At 39.3% G+C, this 25,796-nt stretch overlaps 1 protein-coding gene across 5 annotated transcripts in view; it reads left to right on the forward strand.

The window, feature by feature from the left end:
* Window positions 1-25,796, forward strand: part of Stau2 (staufen double-stranded RNA binding protein 2) — a 254,960-nt gene that overhangs the window by 40,092 nt on the left and 189,072 nt on the right. For all 5 annotated transcript variants that reach the window (XM_028769084.1, XM_028769096.1, XM_028769073.1 and 2 more), the window contains 2 exons: window positions 13,960-14,119; window positions 21,746-21,881. In XM_028769084.1, the coding sequence (XP_028624917.1) occupies window positions 13,960-14,119; window positions 21,746-21,881 (296 nt within the window). The remainder of the gene's footprint in view (window positions 1-13,959; window positions 14,120-21,745; window positions 21,882-25,796) is intronic.

Here is a 25,796-nt window from a genome sequence, read left to right on the forward strand (position 1 = left end):
TCTCTCTCTTTCTTTCTTTCTTTTTTTCAGCCTTGTAAACATATCCTCCTTTCTACTCGTTGCCATGGTTTCTGATGAGATTCTGTCAGTCTTCTCATGGTCTCTAGGAGGTCTCTGTTGTTTAATCAGTTGGTTGCACTCTTCCTACCTCAGGGAAAGGGCTGGTTGGGCATTACAGGCTGAACTTAAAAATTCTTCCCTGTGTTCTCTCAAGATGCTTCCATGATTTCCAGTCTGTCTTTCACTGTACTATGTATATTGTTTTAGTTTCAATTTCTGAATCATTCTTCTCTCAATGTTGAACTTTTTTCATCAACGTTAGAAACTTTTTAACCACAAATTTTCAATGGTTTTTGTTCCCTTTTTCTTCTGTGAGATTTTTATGAGCTTGTTGTTATAGGGTTCTTATATTCTATCTCCTTTCTTTCCTGTTCCTTTCCTCTTTTCCACCCACTCCCCACTCCTCTTTTTAAAAAAGACTCTTGCTATAAAGCCCTGACTAGCCTCACACTTGCCAGTGGACTCGGATGGACTCTGTCTTGGGTAGAATTATGGATGAATGCCACCGTCTCCAGCCTCACTTTCTTTACTGTTGTTGCTACTCAGACTAGCTAATTTTCATTGTCTAATATTCAGATTCACTGGTTCTTTTTTCTTCCTATGCAAGTATGTTGTTGAACTTTTTCTAAGATTTAAATTGTTTTCTTATTGTTTTCAGTCCTCAAATTTCTATTTTATACCCTTTAATAATTACTATTGCCTTTCATTTTCAACCATGGTTTTCTTTTTTTTTGTGTATATATAATTTTCTTTACCTCTGGAGCATACTTAAGACTATTAATGTAAGTCTTGTTTGGTATGGACAGTGTCTTCACTTTATCAGGGACATTGTTAGTCATCTCTCCTGTGAACGGGCTCTATGACACAATGGGCATGTGTCCTTTGCAATTTTTTTTTTTGTTGTTGAGAACTGGAGATTTTTAGTATTGTAAGGTAATAACTCTGGAAATCAAGATTTTTCCCTCTCCATGGCTGCTTATCTGGTCAATGAAAGAGAGGTACAGTTCCTTTATTTAGGGTTTTTATAATGTGTATTATATGGGTCTCTTTTAGTTTATCTTGTTTGGGATTTGTTGAGGTTCTGAATATCTAGTGTCTTAGCTATTTTTTTGTTGCTGTAACAAAACACCATGGCCAAAGCAACTGACAAAAGAGAGCATTTAAAGGGGCAGGGGTTGAGAGGTGTTCTCAAGGTTCCAGAAGTTTGTCGTCCGTGATCATCACGGTGGGCATCATGGTAGCAGGCAGCCATAACATTGGAGTGGTAGCCAAGAGCTCACGTCTGATCCACAAGCAAGATGCAGGGAGAAAGAGCTAACTGGGAATGACACGGGCTTTCGAAAAGTCAAAGCCCACCTGCAGGCAGTGACCATCTTTCTCCCATAAGGCCAGACTTTCTAATATTTTTCTAAATAGTTTTACCACATGGGGACCAAGTATTTAAATATATGAGCTGATGAGGAACATTTCATTCAAACCACCATATTCCATTCCTCGGCCCCCTAGGTTTATAGCCATATTATAATGCAAAATGTATTTAGTCAAAATTAGAAAGTCCTTATATTGTGCCAGCGCCTTCTAATTGAAGCTCTCTGTAAAAGCAGAAATAGTTACATGCTTTGACTCTTCAGGCCTCTTGCTCTTTACAGTTTTGCTGATGTCATTTCTCTCTCTTGGGCTGGTTCCACTTCCTGTTAGAAGCTTTCCTTGGCAGGTATCAGCTCTGATACCTCCAACATCTCGGGGGGAGGAGTCTCCAGTGCGTCCGAACTTCACTTTCACAGTGTCACTGAGCCTCCCTGCAGGGACTACCCTGCCACACCCCTGGTCTCTGCAACTTTCTCTAACCTCATCTTTCTCTAACCTCAGCCCTCTTACTCCTGTGTCCTTGTTAACTCTAAAGCTGGAACCACGTGGCTGATGCTGCCAAGCCCTGGTGCCTGCTTGGTATGGAACTGGTCATTTCCTTTAATTACATTTGCATAAGTTTTTATTTATTGTTGCTTTTTAGTAACAGATAATTCTGTAGGCCTTTAAACACAGTGCAGGATTAGCTGGGTGGGTTCTCCTTGGGAACACGACTCCATTTATTCCATTTTTTCCTTATTTCTTCCAGTACAAACCAAGGTGTCATCAACATTAAGTTTCTTGGTGCTCTTATTCTCCTTAAACTGTACATTTTGTATTTCTAATTTTCCTGTGTGCTGTTTTTTGTTGTAGATTTGCACGAGTGATTGCTAATAGCCATGCAACAGAATTGATACTATGCTGTCTTAAAATCTCCTCTATCAATGAAATTAGTGTAGGACTCTTCAGTTTAGCCTCAGGCAGATTACTAGGCAAGAGCAAAAAGTAGATGTGTTCTTTAGAAAAATATCCCAAGATGGTTTCTAGCCTAGCTGCTAATACTGTTGCCCCTGAAACCCCTGAGCTGGGCTTCCACAGTCCGTACTGCTCTCAGCACCGTTAGACGATGGTGCTTCATTTTAAGGTTGACCCATTAAACACCACTGACAGTCTTCAACCTCTTTCCTTGTTTTCTACACTCTTCCAAAAAACCTAGCATGGTCACAGCTGGGCCACTTCTGGTGCCACCTTTGTCTTAGTGACTTTTCTGTTGCTGCAGCAAAACACCATGATCAAGGCAACTTATAAAAGAAAACATTTAGGGGCTGGAGAGATAGTTCAGCAGTTAAGAACACTGATTGCTCTTCCAGAGGTTTGAGTTCAATTTCCAGCAACCACGTGGTGGCTCACAACCATCTCTAATAGGATCCAGTGCCCTCTTCTGGTGTGTCTGAAGACAGCTATAGTTTATTCATTCATTCACATATATACACACATATACATTTTTAAAATAAGGAAAGCATTAATTCGGGGGCCCAGGGTTTCACAGGTCATAAGTCTAAGATCATCATCATAGTGGGGAACATGGCAACAGGTAGGCCCTGGAGCAATAGGTCAGAGTTTAGGTTTGATTCACAAGCAGGAGGCATAGAGAGAGCTAAGTGGGGATGGCCTGGGCTTTAGAAACCTCATATCCCACCACCTCCAGTGACACACTTACTCCAACAAGGCCGTACCTCCCAATCCTTCCCCAAATCGTTCTACCACCTGGGGACCAACCATTCAAATATATGAGCCCATGGGGTATTTTTATTGACACACCACATATATTTTATATCTTTCTGTAAAGTCACATATCTAGTCATATTTTCTCAAATGATTTTTGTTCACTTTTCTAGCTCATGTTTAGTAAGTTTTCCAAACTATTTTGCTTATTCTGTTTTAACAGAGTACCATTGAGTAGATTGAGATTTGTTAAGAGAAATTCATTTCTCATAGTTCTAGAATCTGGGAAGTAATTTCATTGGGGCACCACTAATTAATTTCTGAGTCAGGGCTTCTTTCTGGCTTCAAGATACTGCTTTCCTGTCATATCCTCACAAGTTCAGGTTTTTTGATAAACTAGTTCTGTCATGGAGACCACACCTCTGTGACTTTGTCTACCTCCTAGAATCCTCCCTGATACTATCATGTCCAGTATTAGGGTTTCAATATAAGAATGAAATGAGGGAACACAAAGACCCAGTTCACAGTGAACTATATTTCTTGTGTGTGTTTTCCAAAGACTCTCTTCTCTTATTTTCATGGATAACACTGATGTGGCCTATTTCCTGGGTAGCTGGGAATGTAAGGAAAGAGAAAGAAGCTAGTGAGTGTTTAAACTGGAACTATTGGGAGAATAATGGAGGGAGTATTCTGGAGCATAAAAGGGTGAGGACTGAGTAGAAAAGAGAATGTGCTCCTCTTGTGTTTGTAGAGATGCTCATGGTGTGCTTATGGGTATTGTTTAGGAGAGTTCTTGGAGACAAAATTTCAGGGTCTTTAAACTTACTTATCCTTCTGTTATAATTTTTGTTAAATACCAAAATTTGGGAAAAGGAACAAATCATTGATGAATTTTACTTTTGAATCAGGTTGAAAGTAATGTTTTAGATATATAGTTATATCTAAATGTATAATGTTTAAAGATAATGTTTTAAGTATAAATTTTAAATTGAGATCTATTTCTTATTTTTTAAATTTTTTATTTGATATTTTATTTATTTACAATACAGATGTCATCCCCTTTCCCCATTCCCACTCCCTAGACCCCCCCCCATGCCATCCCTTTTGCTTCTATACCATTTTAATTACATGCATGCATTAAGGTCAGTTCTAGGTTGAGGATCTAGCAATACAATAGATGCAAATAGTTAAGGAACAAGCAAGACAATAAACACAGTCAAAGAACAAGCAAGGCATTAAACCCAGTTATGTGAACACTCCTGTTCTAACGGCTTATCAGGATGACCAAAGTATCTGAGCCTACTTCCTTGTCCTAGCCCAAAGTCATTTTCATGTCTGAAGCTTACTTCCTTGTTCTAGCCTAAAATTTAGATTCCTGTCTGAAATTACTTCTTTGTCCTAGCCTAAGATTTAGATTACTACCTGAAATTACATCTTTGTTCTAGCCTAATGTCCAATTCCTGCCTGAAGCCTACTTCCTTGTCCTTGGTCAATGTCAGATTCCTGTCAAGCAGCCCATTTCCTTGTCCTTGGCTCATGTCAGATTCTTGCCAAGCAGCCCCAAAGGCTCTCCGCATCTACCCCTTTTTTATTTCATAAACAAGACTGAGCATGTCTTAGGTCATTCTGACAAGAATGCCTTCCTTACCTGTTGTGGAATATGCATTATCAAAAGCAATGCACTTATGTCTTAGGTTAGTAAGGCTCTGTGCAGAATCTTACCCGTCCTTGGCTTGCCAGCCTGTTAATTTAATAACTCTGTCTGGGGGTTCATTTTCAGTTTCAAGCCATGTACTTTGGCTGCCAGCATGTTGATGCTGTTAAAAAAATAAAAAGCTTTAACACGAGGGACAGGAATAAAAGTTTTCCCAGGATAAAAAGGGTTAGCATGATCAAGCTATATAAGCCATTCTTGAAGTTTGACCAAAATAGAAATACTGACCTCAAGCCATGGGTAATTTTATCTGCAGTATCTAGCGCATCAACACTCAGCAGAACAGCATTCTTGAAATTAATAAGCTCCCTATGTATTGTTAAAACATCCAGAGAGGTGTTAGAATTATGCCAAATACCCTTCAAGTATCTTTAAACTTCTTTCTAGTTATAATGACCACCACTGTCAGTTTTAGAACTAACATGAATCCAATGGTATTTGGCATGACACTCTAGATGGCTCCTTACTCTGAAACTCTGAACCTTCTTCCAATAATTTGAATAGGATAAAGAGCATCAATCCATTCTTCCAAATGCCTAACTAAATCCTCTTGTATATTCAACACATTAGTAACATCTTTTGGTAAATGATTAACAAAAGTAGCTGTCTTAACTTCTGGTGTCACAACAATTGCAGAAGCAGTGGTGCTATCAATTAATGTAATTAAAGCTGTTATACCAGCAATAATCAAGCTCACTACCCCCTTGCTTCTGCTTAAAGCCTGACTCATTTCTTCAAGTACTTGCAGGCTATTTTTAGAATACCAAGGTTCTGTGATACTCAGGGAACTAAAACAAAAGCTGGTTGATAGACCTCTGTAACTGACATGCCAGATTTCAAAACACAAACATATTAGAAGGTGTATAATCAGTGGAACTTACATTAAATACTGTAGAAGAAACAAAGGTATTTTTTATTGAATATTTTATTTACATTTCAGATGTGATTGCCTTTCCCCATTTCCTCTCCACCCAGGAACCCCCTATCCCATCCCCCCTCCTCCTGCTTCTATGAGGATGTGCTCCCATCCACCTGCCCACTCCCACCTCCCCACCCACAAATTCCCCCACACTGGGGCATCAAGCCTTCACGGGACCAAGGACCTCCTCTCCCACCTATGCCCAGCAATGCCATCCTCTCCTACACATGCAGCTGGAGCCCTGGGTCCCTCCCTATGTGCTCCCAGGCTGGTGGTTTAGACCCTGGGAGCTCTGGTTGGTTGGTATTCATGGGGCTGCAAACCCCTTCAGCTCCTTTAGTCTTCTCTCTCACTCCTCCACTGGGAACCCCATGGTTAGTTCAATGGTTAGCTGTGAGCATCCTCCTCTGTATATGTCAGGCTCTGGCAGACCTCTAAGGAGACAGCTGTATCAGGCTCCTGTCAGCATGCACTTCCTAAAATCCACATCAGCATCTGTCTTTGGTGATTGCACATGGAATGGATACCCACTTGGAACAGTCTCTGGATGATCCCTTCTTCAGTTTCTGTTCCACACTTTGTCTCCATATTTGCTTTTATGAGAATTTTGTTACTTTCTCTAAGAAGGACCGAAGCACCCACACTTTTGTCTGAAGTCTAATTTCTTGACTTCTTTGTATATATTGGATATTAGCCCTCTATCTGATGTAGGATTGGTAAAGATTTTTTCCCAGTCTGTTGATTCTGATTTTGTCCTATTGACAGTGTCCTTTGCCGTACAGGAGCTTTGCAATTTTATGAGGTCCCATTTGTCAATTCTTGATCTTAGAGCACAAGCCATTCATGTTCTGCTCAGGAACTTCCCCCTGTGCTCAGGTATTCGAGGCTCTTCCCCACCTTCTCTCCTATTAGTTTCAGTGTATCTGGTTTTATGTGAAGGTTCTTGATCCACTTGGACTTGAGTTTTGCACAAAGAGATAAGAATGGATTGATTTGCATTCTTCTACATGCTGACCTTCAGTTGAGCCAGCACCATTTGTTGAAAATGTTGTCCTTTTTCCACTGGATGGTTTTAGCTCCTTTGTCAAAGTTAAAGTGACCATAGGTGTGTGGGTTCATTTCTGGGACTTTAATTGTATTCCATTGATCTTCCTGCCTGCCTTTGTACCAATACCATGCAGTTTTTATCACTGTTGCTCTGTAGTACGGCTTGAGGTTGGGAATAGTAATTCCCTCAGAAGAACTTTTATTGTTGAGAACAGTTTTTGCTATTCTGGGTGTTTTGTTATTCCAAATGAATTTGCAAATTGCTCTTTCTATCTCTATGAAGAATTGAGTTGGAATTTTGATGAGGATTGCACTGAATCTGTAGATTGTTTTTGGCAAGATGGCCATTTTTACTATATTAATCCTGCCAATCCATGAGCATGGGAGATCTTTCCATCTTCTGAGATCTTCTTTGATTTCTTTCTTCAGGGACTTGAAGTTCTTGTCATACAGATCTTTCACTTGCTTGGTTGGAGTCACACCAAGGTATTTTATATTATTTGTGACTATTGTGAAGGGTGTCATTTCCCTAATTTCTTTCTCAGCCTGTTTATCCTTTGAGTAGAGGAAGACTACTGATTTGTTTGATTTGATTTCATATCCAGCCACTTTGCTAAAGTTGTTTACCAGATTTAGGAGTTCTCTGGTAGAAGTTTGGGGTCACTTAAGTATACTATCATATCATCTACAAATAGTAAAATTTTCACTTCTTCCTTTCCTATTTGTATCCCTTTGACTTCCTTTTGTTGTCTAATTGCTCTGGGTAGGACTTCCAGTAATATATTGAATAGGTAGGGAGAGAGTGGGCAGCCTTGTCTAGTCCCTGATTTTAATAGGATTGCTTCAAGTTTCTCTCCATTTAGTTTGATGTTGCCTACGGACTTGCTGCATATTACTTTTACTGTGTTTAGGTATGGGCCTTGGATTCCTGATCTTTCCAAGACTTTTACCATGAAGGGGTGTTGAATTTTGTCAAACACTTTCTCAGCATCTAGTGAGATGATCATGTGGTTTTTTTCTTTGAGTTTGTTTATGTAGTGGATTGCGTTGATAGATTTCTGTATATTGAACCATCTCTGAATTCTTGGGATAAAAAGCCTACTTGATCATGATTGGTGATTGTGTTGATGTGTTCTTGGATTCGGTTTGTGAGAATTTTGTTGAGTATTTTTGCATCGATATTCATAAGGGAGATTGGTCTGAAGTTCTCTTTCTTTGTTGGGTCTTTGTGTCCTTTAGGTATGAGCATAATTGTGGCTTCATAGAGCAAATTGACTAATGTTCCTTCTGTTTCTATTTTGTGGATTAGTTTGAAGAGCATTGGTATTTCATCTTCCTTGACAGTCTGATAGAATTCTGCACAAAACCATCTATCTGGTCCTGGGCTTTTCTTGGTGGGGAGACTTTGAATGACTGCTGCTATTTCTTTTGGGGTTATAGGACTATTTAGATGGTTTATCTGCTCCTAATTTAACTTTGATGCCTGGTGTGTGACTAGGAAATTGTCCATTTCATCCAGATTTTCCAGTTTTGTTGAGTATAGGCTTTTGTAGTAGGATCTGATGATTTTTTGAATTTCCTCAGTTTCTGATGTTATGTTTCCGTTTTCAGTTCTGATTTTATAAATTTGGATGCTGTCTGTGTGCCCTCTGGTTAGTCTGGCTAAGGGTTTATCTATCTTGTTTATATTCTGAAAGATCTAGCTCCTGGTTTTGTTGATACTTTGTATAGTTCTTTTTGTTTCTATTTGGTTGATTTCAGCTCTTAGTTTGATTATTTCCTGTTGTCTATTCCTCTTGGGTGCATTTTTTCCTTTTGTTCTAGAGCTTTCAGGTGTGCTGTCAAGGTGTTAGTTTGTGCTCTCTCCAGTTTCTTTTTGCAGCCTTTTACTCTGAGATAGTGTCTGTCTTTGTCAGTGAGTTGCGTTTCCTGTATGCTGCAAAATGCTGGGTCCTGTTTAAGTATCTAGTCTGTTAGTCTATGTCTTTTTATTGGGGAATTGGATTCATTGATGTTAAGAGCTATTAAGGAGAAGTGATTGTTGCTTTCTGTTATTTTTGTTATTAGAGGTGGAGTTATGTTTGTGTGGCTAGCTTCTTTTGGGTTTGTAGGAAGAAGATTACTATCTTGTTTTTCTAGGGTATAATTTCCTTCCTTATGTTGGTGGTTTCCCCCTATTATCCTTTGTAGGGCTGGATATGTGAAAAGATACTGTGTAAATTTGGTTTTGTCATGGATTTTTTTTTTTTCTGAGTAAGTAGCCTGGGCTAGCATTTGTGTTCTCTTAGGGTCTTTATGACGTCTGTCCAGGAGCTTCTGGCTTTCATAGTCTCTGGTGAAAAGTCTGGTGTAATTCTGATAGATCTGCCTTTATAAGTTACTTTACTTTTTTCCCTTACTGCTTTCAATATTCTTTCTTTGTTTTGTGCATTTGGTGTTTTAATTATTATGTGACAAGGGAATTTCTTTTCTAGTCTTGTCTATTTGGAGGTCTATAGGCTTTTTGTATGTTCATAAGCATCTCTTTCTTTAAGTTAGGCAAGTTTTCTTTTATAATTATGTTGAAGGTATTTACTGGCCCTTTAAGTTGGGAATCTTTTCTCTCTTTTATACCTATTATCCTTAGGATTGGTTTTCTCATTGTTTCCTGGATTTCCTGGATGTTTTGGGTTTGGAGGTTTTTTCATTTTGTATTTTCTTTTCTAGTCAAGTCAATATTTTCTATGATATCTTCTGCACCTGAGATTTTTTTCTTCTATCTCTTGTATTCTTTTGGTGATGCTTGCATCTATGACTCTGATCTTTTTCCTAGGTTTTCTATCTCCTAGGTAGTCTCTCTTTCTGATTTCTTTATTGATTTCTACTTTAATTTTTATATCCTCGATGGTGTTGTTCAATTCCTTCACCTTTTTTATTGTATTTTCTTGTAATTCTTTAAAGGATTTTTTTTTGTGTTTCCTCTTTAAGGGCCTCTACCTGTTTACATGTGTTCTCCTGTATTTCTTTGAAGGAGTTATTTATGTCCCTCTTAAAGTCTTCTATCATCAACATAAGAAGTGATTTTAAATCTGAATCTTCCTTTTTTGGTGTCATTGGGTATTTAGGACTTGGTATGGTAGGAGAACTAGGTTCTGATGATGCCAAGTAACCTTGGTTTCTGTTGCTTATGTTTTTGTGCTTACTTTTAGTTATCTGGTTATCTCTAGTGCTACCTGAAGTCACTGTTTCTGACTGGAGCCTGTCTGTCTTGTTATCTTGGTTGTGTCATAACTCCTCAGAGTCCAGATGTCTCTGTGATCCCGTGATCCTTAGATCCTGGGTGTGATAGCTCTTGGTTGTCAGGTTGCTTCTGGGCTCCTGAAATCCTGGCGTGCCTAAGCTCCTGAGATCCTGAGATCCTATTATCCTATGTTCCTATGTGTTAGAGCTCCTGGGAGTCCAGCCTCCTCTGGGTTTTGGGGGATTAGGTGCAGAGCTGAAGCCTTAGGGCTGCTACATGAGCAGACGCAGACCCGAAGGGTCCCGCGCCACTCGCCTTTGGGGAGTTCCTGGGACCCAGTGGGTCCTAAATTACTCCCTGTTTGGGAGGGAGGTTTTGGCTTACTCACCTATAGTCCTGGGCATGTTAGAACTCTTGGGAGTCCAGCCTCCTCTGGGTTTTGGGGGTTGGGTGCAGAGCTGAAGCCTTAGGGCTGTTCCAGTCACAAGTGCAGGAGATTTATTTTTAATTTATGTGTATCAGTGTTTTGGCTACATCAATGAAAGCGTATTGTATGCATGCCTTATGCCCTTGGAGGTCAGAAGATGATGTCAGATCTTCTGGAATTGGAATTAGAGACAGTTGTAAGTTACCATATGGTTCTTGGTACCAAACCTGAGTTCTCTCCAAGAGGCAAGAGTAGGTAGCCATTTAACTGTCTGAAACATCTCTCCAGCCTCACAAATTTTAAATTGAATTATAATAAAAGAAAATAACCTTAAACAAATATGTACACATTTTGCTTTTTTTTTTTAAAGGTGTCTGTAGGTCTGGTTTTTTGAAATGCACTTTGCTGACTTCAAGTTTACAGAGATGGATGGTCTTTGCCACCTGAGTCCTGCGATCAGAGGTGTGCGCCTCTACATCCAGTGCATTTTCAATGACTATGTTTTCCAGCTCTGTTTTTAAAAATAGAAGCTACAGAATACCATAAAGAGCTGCATGCCTTCATGTATGCCATATTACTATATTTTTTGCTTCCTCAGAATACACCTCTGCTTTTTCCTTAGAGGTTTAAAAGTAAATTTCAGTTATGACTTCGTATACGTGAATACTTAGATGTATCTGTCTTTTAAGATTAAATACCCTTTTATTATAACTTCAATGTTGTCATAATTTATCCTATTTAATATAGTCTTTATTAGTCTGCTTGAAGCTACTCTAATTGAAAGTCAGAGACTGGGTAATCTATTTATAAAGAAGTTTCTGTGACTGGGGTCTGGGAAGTCTCAGATCAAGAGACTGTGGTGAGAGCCTCCTTTCTCTCATTCTGTGTTAGAGCCAGGAGGACATGAGAGTGCACAAGCAGGAGGTCGCTTGTTCTAGGACAGACCCACTGTCGTCTGTAAGGACTGTCTGCTTTTGGGAATGCTTCTGGGAGGTGGTCAACTCCATATGATCTCATCTCTTAAGGGCCAGCACCAACTGTTGAGGACTCCTTTGAGCCTTAGCACAATCCACAGGCAAATGTCTCCAGTGATTGTATAAATGATTTTTATTTCTTTAAAAATTTCTGCCGTGAATATAATTAAGGATCTTACGCTGTATCTCATCACATCTCTTGTGTCCTATAATATCTTTAATATATAATAATTTCCTCGCATTCTTTTTTTAATGACTGATCTTTTTGAAGTCTCAGCTGATTATGTTATTTCATGTCCTATAATTAAGACTTGATACTTTCCCACATGAATGGATGCAGGTTAAATTTTTTTGGCCAAGCATAGAATATAGGTGTCCATGTGTGCTTTGCATTGAGTTTTATCTAGAGACATATGATGTTGGGTGATATTAATGTTGATCACACTAGCGTTAATCAGTTATTAAGCTATTTTCTAGGGCTGGAGAGATGACTCAGTGATTAAGAGCATTTGCCGTTCTTGCAGAGGATCCAGGTTCCGTTGTGCCCACATGGTGGCTTACAAACATTTATATCTTCACTTTCAGAGGATCTGACACTGTCTTCTGATGTCTAAAGGCATCTGTAAAATGCCCATATAAACAAAATGCATTTTAAAAAAGGTAGTTTTCTAAGAGATCACTTTGCTACAGAGATATATTTTAAAATTAATAAATAGTTTTCAATTATTATTACAAAGTAGTAAGTGGTCTGTGTTTATTCTGTGACTTGATCTGAAAACTTAAAGAATAATATTGTGTACTCAATGGAAGGATGTGGATGAAATGTGGGACGTAGAAGGGGAGATCCGTGAGAAATGGGAACGGACATGCAGAACTTCTCTGCCACAGTAAAACGGTGACAGTTGAAGGATGGATAAGATGATGTGGTTAGCTTGTAAGTTTAGATAGTTTCAGTTTTTATTTTCTTTTAAACTTATTTTTAGAAAGTGTGTGTGTGTATGTTGGTGTTGTGCGCTGTGTATATGTATGTCCAGTAGACACCAGAGGCTCACACTGGTTATCTTTTTCTATTGCTGTTCACTTTACTTTTTGAGACATGTTCTCTCACTGAATCTGGAGCTCGCTGATGGGGCAAGACTGTTTGGCCAGCAAGCCAAACATGGCATGGGCCGCTACACCTAGCTTCTTTTTTATTTTTTTTTATTTTTTTATTTTTTAATTTCTTTTTTTTTTTGAACATGAAATGCTTTTTTATAGCATGTTTTACAAGGGGAGGGGGTAAGAGGGTCCAGGTGGTGGAAAAGTACAAAATCTTCTTGGCCTGTCCCTTGAAACATGTCATGGTCTATATGGTACACTGCCTTGAATTATAGCTTCTTATGTGGATACTGTGTATTGACTCATGTTCTTACACTTGTATGGCAAAGCCTTTACAGAGTGAGCCATTGCCCTCCCACCTCACTTGTTGATTTTCACTTTAGGTAGTGTTTCACTGTTACTCAGGCTGGACTTGAATGGCAGCCCCTCATGTCTGTGTTTGCTTTCTGAGTGCTGGGCTTATAGTTGTGTATGGATCTCCTGCAGAAAGACAGATTATTAGTTACGTGTATGTTGCCATGATGGAATACCATGATCAAGAATACTTTATTTTGGGCTTAGGATTCTAGAGAGAGAACAGTCCATGATGGTAGGGTGGAGTTAGCAGGCTGCAGGCAGCTGGAGCAGCAACTGAGAGCTCACCTCTCAAACCACAGACAGAAGGTAGAGAGAGCCAACACCTTAGAAACCCCAGAGCTGTCTCCAGTGATGTACTTCTAGTGTGACCACATCTAATCCTTCCCAAACAGTTCTACCAACTGGAGTCACATATTCAATATGTGTCCGTGGAGGCCATTTTCAGTCAAACCACCACAGGTCGTTTTAACAGCAGTAAATTTAGGTTATCACATTTAAGTGAAGCATGATGAAAGGGTGGGCCCAGTGCAGGATTCTTTCAGAAAGATGAGAAAAGTCTGAGAAATGTTCGTGGAGTTGGCCTGGATAGACTTGTTTGCTAGTTAAGGGCACATTGTGAGAACTGAGTGGTGTTCAAGATACTGAATGTATGAAGATGTGAGGGACATGGCCGCTTGACTTCTGTCAGTTTCTCTTATTTGTTGTATCTGTTGCTTTTTCCAGGACTGTTTGAACAACATTAGCAATGTGATTCTGTTTTGGAAAAGAGTTTTGCCTTGGTCTAGTCTATTTAAAATGTATTTAGAGCTGCTGTTTTGTCTGTTTTGACAGTTTGATACAATTCAAGATTCTTTAATAGGTAGAATATGATTTGTTGTTGTTGCAAACAATTTTTAATATACTTCTGGTATGATTTTGGTTCTATAGTGTTTTTTTTTTCTCAGATCACCAGTTTTTGTTTTGTGGTATGCTTGTGTGTGTGCATGTGTGTTTGTGTGTGTTTTTTCTCAGACCACTAGGTTTGATACCTAAAAAATTTTATGTTTTCTCTGTCTGTCTGATTTTTCCAAGATGTTTTCGGTGCAGCTGAGTCTTGGCGAGCAGACATGGGAATCCGAAGGGAGCAGTATAAAGAAGGCCCAACAGGCTGTTGCAAATAAAGCTTTGACTGAATCTACACTTCCTAAACCAGTTCAGAAACCACCTAAAAGTAATGTCAATAATAATCCAGGTATGACATGTTTTTGTTTACTTTGTGTTGTGAGCTGATGTGTTATTCTTCTTTGTGTGTTGCATTTGTATAGTAAGAAAGCACAAAGTTAATAGTACACACACACACACACACACACACACACACACACACACTAATTAAGATAACAGCAAAGAAGAGAATTATATTTGTTTTTAAAGTTCACCTTAGTAGACACGGTGAAACTCTATTCCTTTGAATGTTGGCTAGAGTACATGTGTATGCAAATGTAGGAAATGTGTTTCTTCTAGAGTAAAGAAATCATTTCTTGCTTTTTAAAAAGCATAATAAGTGTAATAGATTTTAATAGTTATTCTTTTTTAGTGTAATGCAAAATTACAAAGCTATTAAATATTTTGCTTGTTGGTATAAAAATTGAAAACAGCTGATTATTTAGAACATTTATATGAAATTTATTAAGAACTCTACAAATCTGTAAAGCTGTCCATGTACAAGATGGCAGTACTAATTTTGAGATCCCAAGAGCAGGTTTTAAGGCTGCTTGATTGCATCACTACCAAGAACATCACATGTCCAGTTATCTTTCAGGAAGAGGCAAACCTGTGTTAGGCATAGTGCATTAATGTATGATGTCAAATTAGTGAAGTTTGTCTAAGTTCAGTTTCAGCCATGTGTTTGTGTACGCTCATTCATCTGTTAACAGCAATGCAAACTCTTACCTCATCTTCAGTGCTATTGTGGCTTAAGGCCTCTTTCACAATGAGGTAAGGACCACAACAGCTAATGGTGACTCTACTCTGTTTGATTAGGCCTGCACTTGTCAGGAGGATCAGGTCAGGGAAGCACTCTTCTTGACTGTCCTGTGCTTGGTAGGTAGTCTGTTCTTTCAAGGCTCTCTCCCAGACTTCAGGCTTTTTTGTAGTGACCCTTTGGCTCTGTTGAGCTTGTTACAGCATTCATTGAGGAAGCTGTGGAAGTCCGCTTGCTACTACAATAGCTAAGAAGCCTAACTTGTTCAGTTTGAAGTTGGTAAAGATGACTTACTTTGGTGATTTATAAAAACTTGTGATTGTGTAAAAGTACCAGCATGTATTAATCACTGTGGTTGCAAATGTAAGAGGTATATAGCCTCTTAATCTGTGAAGATGATACAGTATTGTACACAAATACATAATTTAATGGTAGACAGTAAGTGCTAAGTGAACAATAGCAGCTGTTAATCTTAAAAGTAATGATCAAATGAACTGAGGTGAGATGTAAGCCTTGAGTGGAGACTAGCCAGGTGTAGGGAAAAGGAAGGAGCACCTGAAGGAACCTGCAGTGACGAAGGGGGGTCCAGGAGGAAGAATCTGCTCAGTGAGTTTGGTGAAAAGTGTTTGTGTGATGATTTTTAGTTATCATAGGCAGTGTACGTGAGAGACTCAGACACCGGCTTCCTTCACAAGTTTGTTTTGTTTTTTTTTGTTTGTTTGTTTTTGTCATATAGGGCACTTAACATCTATCAAGTGGATGATGTAAAAGAACATTTTAGTGTATTGCATTTGATGTGAATTTGAGGTGGAAGATAAGAAAGCAAGGTGGTCAGCTAGGCAGTGCCATAGTTTTGAGTAAAAATAGTTAAAAAACCTCCTGTGTATTGAATACTGTGTGTGCCAGCCTCCAAGGGTGTCGGGAGTGGGCTTCAGTGTGGAGGAGAAGGAGCTCTCCAAGGCTTTTGATGTAAAACAGGATGACTTGTGGGCTCAGCTCTGCCCTATGGATTACTGCAAGGAGTACCTCAGGAAGACTTCAGGCAAGACAACAAAAGTCTCAAAGCCCAGTGGAGGTGCATTTCCACTGTGGGGGGTTAGAGTAAGCTGAAAATGGAAAAGAATATTTGGGACAAGCTTTTAAATCCATACAGGCAAGTGTACAAATTTCGGTTGCAGAGCTGGATAGAGATATCCTGAGAAACAGTACTGTAGGGTCTGCCATTGTCTGAGGAGTTTTCCTTCTCCTCCAGTTGGTTAGCTTAAGGAAACACTGTCCTGAGTCTGTCCTGAGTTATGATTGATTGTTGGAATCACACATTACTTTTTGCTGGTAGCTTCTTTTTACATTGGTGTTTGTGAGATTCCTCTGCATTGTGTTTAAAGTGATATTGTTTCATGACTATATAGCATTCAATTGCATGAACAGACAGTAATTTGATAGCTACTTGAATTATTTCCAGATTGGACTATTAGAAATAATACTGCTATGAACATTCTTGTATATACACCTTTCTGTTGGCAGTGAACCTAGGATCAGTATTGCTGGGTAAGAGGTTTCCACATACTCAGAATTAACACACACTGCCAAACTGCCACCAGTTTACCCTACCAGCAGTTAGGAGGGCTCTCTGTGCTCTTATTCATCATTTGACTTTTTTAGCTTTTCGTGATAGGGGTGTTAACAATTCATTGTGGTTTTCATGTGCATTTCCCTGCTGATAATGCAGCTGCCTGCTGAAGTCCTCTTGCTTGTTCATGGGGCATTTGTCCACTGGTGTCATAATAGTCTCTCAAAAAGAGACAGTTGGTAGATATGTTGTTTAAAAATTTTGTTTTATTTTTAATGGCTTGGGGATTTTGTACATATTCTGGAGTCACGTAGTTTGTGAGATATGTATATTGCAGAATATTTTTCTGAAATATTACAGATATCTTTCAAATTTTTTTTTTGTTATTTTTTGAGACTAAGACTCTGTGTAATTCTAGCTGTCTTGGAACTCTCTATGTGCTACAGGCTGACCTCAAGCTCACAGAGACCTGACTGTCTCTTTCTTTAGTGCTGGTACTAAAGGTGTGCTCTACCATGCCTGACTTCTTTTGAGATTCCTAATTTTGGCATTTTGAAAAATAGAAATTCTTTTATTTTAACAATGACAGATTTATTAGTATTTTATTGTTAGTGCTTTTAAATAAGTTATTTCCTAAATCTCATGTCTTTCAAGACTGTGAAGATAATATTATTTTTAGAAGGTTTTTTTTGTTTTGTTTTGTCTTGCTAATTGAAACCTAGTCTGTCAGGAGCCACTTTTATTTGTTTATTTGGGATGTTGGGAAGAGTTTGCTGTTTGTTGTACATTTTGTACAGTTGGCTGAAATCCCTTGCCAGTACACTGAAGAGGCAGCTCTGTGGTAACCAGACAAGTTTAGCTGTAGACGAGGAGCTTATTGAAAGAGAGGGATCTAGTTTCTAAGGTGGATGGGCCTCAGCCATAACTGGAGATTTGATAGGTTCTTTCCTGGTCAGCCTGTCAGTTAACTAGAACTGTGCTATAGAATAACTTTGCTTCTTTCTTTTTATTTACTTATTTTTAACTTTTGAAATAATTTAAGGTTTACATAAAAATTACAGAAGTAGATCCAGTATACCCTTCACCCAGATACACCATGGTTAGCAGTCCTGAGCCATCTGGGCTAAGCTGTGCTCCTTTTCCCTGTAGGACTTCAGGGTTCTCTCCCTCCCTTCCCCACTTCTGACAGTGTGTTACACCATAGCTATGGCTGGAAGGGAGTCAGCACAGTCCTCCTGCCTCAGTCTCCCAAGGATATCTACAAATATCCTGTTCCTCATCATTTTTTTTTTTTTGCCTACTGAATTTAGCATTTATTGTTAATTCTTGTCTGAATCTATTATAAACCTTAAGTTTGGTAGGGTGATTTATTTTGAATGCTACCATTCTTTTTAATTTATTAGTTGACTCTAAGGGAAGAAATTTTCTCTTCTCTCATTTCCTTCTTTTCTTTATGTCATTGTTGACTCTTCCTCTCTGGTTCTACTTACTGTCTTATAATCTGTTTTTTTCATTTGCTTTTTGTGTTTGGGTTTGAACCCAGGGCCTCATACATGCTAAACACATGTTCTTCCACCAAGCTACAGTGTGTGGTCTGCGTGGATTTTGTGCTCAGCTTGTTTTTGTTTTTAAGCAAATGGTCTTACTGTGTTTCCTGGCTGGCACAAAGCTAGGCTCAGGTGCTTTCCTCCTCATCTTCGCAGCCCCTGGAGTAGTTGAGCGTGTGGACGTGTGCCTACACACCTGCCTTGTTACTTAGTTTGATCCTAAAATTATCTTGGGCTTTGCTAGTGCTGTTATGGCCTCTTTAGTTGACTCTTAGCTCCTGGTAGTTTCTCATCTTTCTTTGGGTGCTCTAGCTTCCTGGTGTAAGAAGGAGTTCCTATTCCATCTTATACTTTCCTTGTCCTGGCTATGTTCCAGTCATTTCTGTAAGGAATCTTGGTTGGTTAATCAGTCAGTTTATCTTCCAGCAAGTAATTGGTGGGTGAATATTATATTCAGGACTTTCTAACTGTCTACAAAGCTGTTTTGGTGTTTAGTGGGAACTGTTTGCCCCCTGGTCACTATGATGAGTAAATACACTGATGTCTGCATGTCAAGCCTCCCACCATGTGGATGTCTGAAGGCTGTACTGACACTTGGAGACATGCTGATCTGAATGACTTGTGCTACCACCTGAGGCCATGGTAAAGTCCTGGCCTGGACTCGCTGCTGAAGGCCATGTCTGGGTCTGTGATTGTATCACAGTCAGGGTCTGTGTTGATGTCTGAGTCCCTTGTTACCACCAAAGGCCATCGGGATACCCCTGGGCTAGGCTGCCACCTAAGGGCAGGTTGATATTCGAGCACTGTGCTGGGCTGGCCCTGCTCCTTGCCTGCAGTGGGAGAGCTGGCCCTACCCTCAATGGCCATCATACTCAGGAAAGCTGGCTTGTCCCTTAACTGAGCAGCATGGGAGTTCTGGGCCAACTAAAGTGAGCTGTGGGAGGGCTGGCTCCACCCCATCACCACTTAAAGGACTTGGGAAAGCTGGCACAGTCCTTCACCAGCTGCAGCATTCAGGAGAGTTGGCCCCTTACCTTCCCTAGGCAGAGTAGTAGAGCACACCTTGGTGGTGGGGTTGTAGGAGAGCTGTCCTAAGGGCATGAGAGAAGGAGAGCTGGCTCCACAGCTTGACTGGTCAAAGTGGGAGAGCTAATCCTGGTAGTTTGGGCACAAGAGAGCTGATGGACTGACCAACTCAGCTTCCAGCCTGGTCTAGATCTAGGGCTATGACTTAACTACCCCAATATCTGCCCCATCTATGAGCTGCTGGCGCTTGTAAAGGTGCCTGTCCTGCAGATCCCAAACTGTGGGATCCCATGACACAGAACAACAACAGGATGTCCAAGAGGAGTCTTGGTAAGGATCCAGTATTGATAGCATAGCCTAAACCAGAGGCCTTGAGCCAGATCAAGGAGCTATTTTAATGAACATTTGCAAGGAAGCCTGTCTGGGCAGAAGGGCTCCCATGTGACACTCTGCAGCTTCCATAGGGAGATGGGTTTAATTTTATTTGTTCATTATTTTTATTTATTTTTTTAAATTGGATATTTTATTTATATTTCAGATGTGATCGCCTTTCCCCATTTCCCCTCCACCCAGGAACCCCCATCCCATCCCCCCTCCTCCTGCTTTTGTGAGGATGTGCTCCCACCCACCTGCCCATTCCCACCTCCCCACCCTCGAATTCCCCCCAACTGGGTTATCCAGCCTTCACTGGACCAAGGATCTCCTCTCCCACCTATGCCCGACAATGCCATCCTCCCCTACATATACAGCAGGAGCCATGAGTCCCTCCCTATGTGCTCCCAGGCTGGTGGTTTAGACCCTGGGAGCTCTGGTTGGTTGGTATTGTTGCTCTCCCCATGGGGCTGCAAACCCTTTCAGCTCCTTCAGTCTTTTCTCTAACTCCTCCATTGGGAACCCCATGATCAGCTCAGTGGTTAGCTGTGAGCATCCACCTCTGAATATGTCAGACTCTGGCAGACCTCTCAGGAGACAGCTATATCAGGCTCCTGTCAGCATGCACTTCCTTGCATTCATATCAGTGTCTGCCTGTGGTGACTGCACATGGGATGGATACCCAGGTGGAACAGTCTCCAGATGACCCCTCCTTCAATTTATGTCCCATGCTTTGTCTCCATATTTGCTCCCATGAGTATTTTATTTTTATTTATTTTCTTTAAAATGTTTTTCTTTTATGTGGGGGATTTCAAGGGCAGAGGGCAGATACATTGCGTCTTTTTGCTACAAAATTAAAAAATAAACAAACAAAAGAAAAACGGAAACCAAACCAAACCTAAACAACACAACAACAACAAAAATCCCTTTCCCTAATTAGAGGATATTAGATGGTCCTGCTGTCACGAGGTGAGCTCAGGCAGCTAGCCTTGGTTCTCAGTTACCTTCTTCCTGAGGCACACACTGTGTGTGGGAGATGAGACACCTAACCAGCTCACCCTGGAGACTTCACCTGCCCTTGAATTCACATCCTCCTGCCTCAGCCTCCTGGGATTATAGACATGAGCATCTGACTCGAGAATATTTTAAAACAAATTTGTTTTTACTTTGTCATAAAAAATACTTTTTAAGGTGAAGGCTCTTCACAGTATCAAGCAAAGAAAATAATTTTAATAATTTAAAAATTCACAGGGTGCAGTAGCATGTTTGCTAGAAATAGTTCACAATTTCCTTTTCTTTAGGTCATAAGTATTTTGCTGTCTTTAAAGTTGTTTAAAATAATTAGTTTGCTCAGTTAAGGCCACCAGTTTAGTTTACTTTTAGTGCAGTTGTGTTGTTTTCTTTAAAAATATGTATCTATTTTGGTTTAATTTTATTTGAATTAAATGTATCTTACTATTAAAGTTTATATTGCTGATAATGTGAATCTGGAAAACACAATCTTTGAGATTGTTTTGTTCTGTTTCTTTTTTAGAGTAAATCTCATTGATATTTTATAGTGACTAATTTTAAAATTAGTTAAAAATTTCCTTTTGGTTAAATCACCAACTCAGTTCACAATTAGATTCAATTTTCTTTGTATTTTAGTGGTTTCTTACCACTAAATTCTGATGGAAATTTTAGTGTAATTATGTAATAAAATCTCAGTTTTGGCTTTATGCTTTTAAAAAAAGCAAATAAATACTTACATTTCATTTTCTTAGATGAAAGGTAGGGCAAAATGCATGCTGGTTTTATTGTTAAAAAGTAAACAAGCTAATGAAGAGAGTGAAGGCAGGCTGCTCCAGTCTGTGCTTCGCTGTCCAGTGTTTTACACTGTCATGCTTGTGGGTCTAGTGGCACATTCAGGTTTTGTTTGTTTGTTTGTGTTTTTAGTATTTCTGGGGACTAGATGACATTTGAGGTTTTGAAAGTATCTCCTACAGATTATTCTCAGATAAGTCAAAGCATTACTGCAAACCATGTATTCATTGCTAATGTTTAGTCCCTTGATTAGCAATGAATAAATAAAATTATTAATTTAATGATTAAATGTGCATACATTTTCTGGGGTAAGTATTTATGAACGTGATATTCATACTAGTTACCTAGTTACCTAGTTGCATTTATTTGATTTTAAATAATATGACTATACAGTTGAATTTTTCATTTTAATGTACAGAAAATGCTAAAACTTAGTTTAAACCTTGTTTATATTAATTAGAGGACCGTGTTGAGGGGCCGTCCACTCCCCCTCCTTCTGAGGTCACTAATTGAAGTCTAGCTGGTATGGTTTGTTGTGAGAATATTTCACCTGTGTGCCTTTAATGTTTTTTTAAACAGGTAGTATAACTCCAACTGTGGAACTGAATGGGCTTGCTATGAAAAGGGGAGAGCCTGCCATCTACAGGCCATTAGATCCAAAGCCATTCCCAAATTATAGAGCTAATTACAACTTCCGGGGCATGTACAATCAGAGGTTTGTATGTCTTCTTTGGTTTTGTTCTTATTTACTCTTTTATGCATATTGTAGAAGTTTTTCACATTCTAAGTATATTTGCATTGTGAACACAATTGACCTTGGACATCTTGGGGGAATTTAGATAAACCAGACTCACCAAGTGTATTGGATGTTAAAAGCAGAAGAAAAACAACTCCGTAGCCTCAGAAACCTTCCTTACTAATGTATGCAAGCCTCACTGTTGTTGCAGATTACAGTACCACCAGCCATGTGACACTCTCATTCCCTCACCACGATAAACTTGGTATCTGCCTTTCCTGACTTGTTTGATTGCATTAATATCCTTTTAATTGGATTTGTCAATTTTCTTTTAATTTGTCTGTTTTAATTTATTTTTATCACATTTCCTGACTAGTTTTCAAATGTTTGTGTTAACATTATTAACATTCAATCTATTTTGTTTGTAATTTTTCTGGCTATAGTTTGGCTTTTAACTTTGTGTCTTGTAATAATTAGTTTTGATATTGATATTTTAAAACAATTTCTTTTCTTTCTTCCTCCTCTTCTTCCTCCTCCTTGTCCTCACCTTCCTTCTCCTCCTTCTTATTTTATTTTGTTTTATTTTGTTTTGAGACAGATTTTCTCTGCGTAGTCCTGGCTATCCTAGAACTTGATCTGTAACCAGGCTGGCCTTAAACTTACAGAGATCCACCTGCCTCTGTCTCCTGAGTGCTGAGATGAAAGGTATGGGCAACTACCACCTGGCCTGCAATTTCATTATTGTATATAAGAAATTAACTTTGCTATGTGACCATGTATTTGTAATGCTTTTAGTTAAGGTTTTATATACTTATTGCTAGTCTAGTTCAGATGTATAGAGAATATAATCGTTTAGTTTATATATAACTTAATGCTTTGTAATGCCTTGTTTGATAGTAGAAGTTAATTGTTTTCATTTAAAATAGTACTGTTCAGGGGGACTGGAGCCATTACAAGGTCCCCTTCAAATACTGGAGGTCAGGCCTCTATCCTAACCTTTGCAAGTTTAGAATTGCCACAGCCCTTTTATACTTAGAGAAGGGAGGAGATGTCAGGGGCAGCCCTGCTTACCCACTGAAGGCCTAAAATCAGCCATAGGCCTAAAATCAACAATAGACCTGTCATACATGTATACTAACACCAAGTCTTGGGTCTGTGTGGAAAAACATTGAAACAGATGGCTATAAGCTAATGTAAACAGGCAGCTTTTGTGGAAATTTACAAGCCTGAGTAGTCATAGACCTTGTAAATAGGTAGCCTTGGCAGACAATACTAACTTAGATAAGGACAAGCGAGCCATAGGCAGAGTCATAGTGACTTGTCCCCTGAACCTTCACCCAGCCAATACCCTGTTCTGAAAGATATCTGTATTCCCCCTGAACACCCATGCTCCAGTGTCATCCCCTTCCCCACATCCTGCCTTTTTGTGTTTATAACCCCTGTGTAAATAAGTAAAAATTATGATTTGAAAAAAATTATAAAAATAAATAAATAAATAAATAAATAAATAAATAAATAAATGAAATAAAATAGTACTGTTCAAATTCAGATTAGTTCCTTCAGGAGTTCTGTTAAGTAAATATCTCCTGTCCAGTCTCTCAGGCTTCCTCTGCCCTCCCCTCCTCCGTGTGTCTTACTTTATGCTAGGAAGGCCCTACTTCTGCGTGGAAGGTTATGTTCTTTGGTGGCTGCTCTATGTGGTCTTCTTACCTTCCTGGAGTTATCCCATATGGGATGATTTCTGACTTAGTCCCCACTTGGGCTATACTTTCAGAGAGTACTTCCCGTCCCCCCCCTTCTAGCTTGGCTAATACCCTCAGCTGTCTGGCTTGCCAGTCATTTTACAGCACTCCAGCCCTATCCCTTTCTCAGCATCTGTTTCTCACTGGGACATCCCATGCAGGCTTCCTGGCTCTCAGCTCAGAGTGTGCACTACAGCTGTACCCTACCCTTTTTCATGATGTGCGCTGATGCTCTTCCGTTAGTTTGTGGTTCCCTGGCATCCTTAGAGCTACTGCTTCAGTAGAAACGAACTAGGCGCACTCAGTCTATCTTATACATGTAATATGTGTCATTTTTAATTTCCCCACTTTTTTATTTATCTAATTTTGGGGAGAGGATTGACAGAGTTCTTCAATCTTATGTAGGCTGGCATTGTACTCTAGTGAGTAGTCCAGGCTGGCATCCCAATTACTAGCTTATATTTTTTCTCTTTTCAAAATAGCATATGCTATTTGTGCAAAATAACAGACTTTATTATGATGTTTTATAGCTGTATATAATTTAATCACTATCCTTTCTTATTTCCCCTTTCCCCTCCTTTTGACCCCATTTCTTTTCCCAAAGAGTACCCTGTCTATATTTCTTCCTTTCTGAAAAAATACAGATTCTGCATATGAGAGCAAACATGGTATATGTCTTTCTGAGTCTAGCTTATTTTGTGTAACATGATGATCTCCTGTCCCATTTTCCTGCAGAAGATTAAGATTTGTTCTTTTCGGATGAATGAAACTCCAATGTGGATACACACCACGTTTTCTCATCTAGTTGGTTCTGTATCTTGTTATAATGAATAATGGAGCGGTCAGCATGGGTGTGCAGGTGTCTCTGGCTTGTTGACTTAAAGTTCTTTGAGGATATACACAGGGATGGTGTCGACAGTTCTTGTTTTTGACTTTTGAGGAATGTCTATTCTTATTTCCATAGTGCCCAGAATAAGACACTTTATTTTTGTTGTGATATGATGAGTAGATTCATGACAACAGTTTTGTTTTAACACTATTTCTGTTGTATTTTGTTATCTTTGGTTGTTTACTAAAATTTTGACTAGTGAATTTATTATTTTCAAATAAAGCAATCTGGCACTAAAGCGATGAATAGTCAGATAGTAATCCTGGTGCTTATGTGTTCATGTTCTGGAGGAAGAACATTAACAGTGGGTAAGAAGGGTCTAGTTACTGAGGAGGTGCACTTGACAAAGAACCACGTGAATAGAAGCAGGGAGGAGAATGTCTGGCTTATGGTGGCCTTGACCAGTAGATTAGATCTGAACAGAGGCACCAGGGGAACAGAGATGGTGGGAGGGCCAAAGGTCAAGGGTCATGGGATCTAGTTTAGTTTACTGTTTTTTTTCTAGATTGATAAGAAATGTTAATATTTTCCTTTCATTTCTAATTCTGAAATCTGATTTGTGTATTCCATGGGGGAGCAGGTATTGTACCTCCATGTTCTCCAAATGGCTCCTCATATCAGGAGTCCTTTCCCTTTATACTTCTGCATTCTTTATGGTTTTCTGCTGATAACAAAGAGGGTAAAAGACTCTTAAGAGGTGAGACCCCAAGCTGCCAAGCCAGTGTCAGCTGGAAAGCCTCCTTCTCAGAAAGGCAGCATTGCTCAATAAGCTCTGAAATTTATGATTTCATATGTGACCTTAATTTGCTCATGACTACTTAAGCTAGAAGCTGCTCTGGAAATGTAGAACATATGCCTTCAGTCTTATGATTGAAGGCAGCTCATTTCTTGGCAGATTCCAGATTAACTGGTAGCTGCTTAAACCAGGAACTGAGAGGTTAAGTTCAAGAAATATAATTTAGGAATACTTTTGAAAATTTCTCTCATTTACTACTTAAGATACTACAAATAATAATTAGCTATTGTTTTCTTTGTTCTTTGCTGTTGGATTTTCTCTGCTTGAGCTCATCTAGAGGCCTAAGCAGAATGTCATTTTCCTCTGTTCTGTTTTATAAGTGGAGAGGTTTACTTCTGTACAACTTTGTGATACAGGTTGGATTCTGAAATACTTGTCTCCTGTTAATACCCAAGATGCTTGGTAGTATCTGCATCTTCTGTTGTTTTCTTCCTTGTCTGAGGCCCTAATTGATATTCCATAAATAG

This window comes from Grammomys surdaster, unplaced genomic scaffold (genome assembly GCF_004785775.1).
Source record: "Grammomys surdaster isolate TR1022 unplaced genomic scaffold, NIH_TR_1.0 64, whole genome shotgun sequence".
Classification (NCBI taxonomy): domain Eukaryota; kingdom Metazoa; phylum Chordata; class Mammalia; order Rodentia; family Muridae; genus Grammomys; species Grammomys surdaster.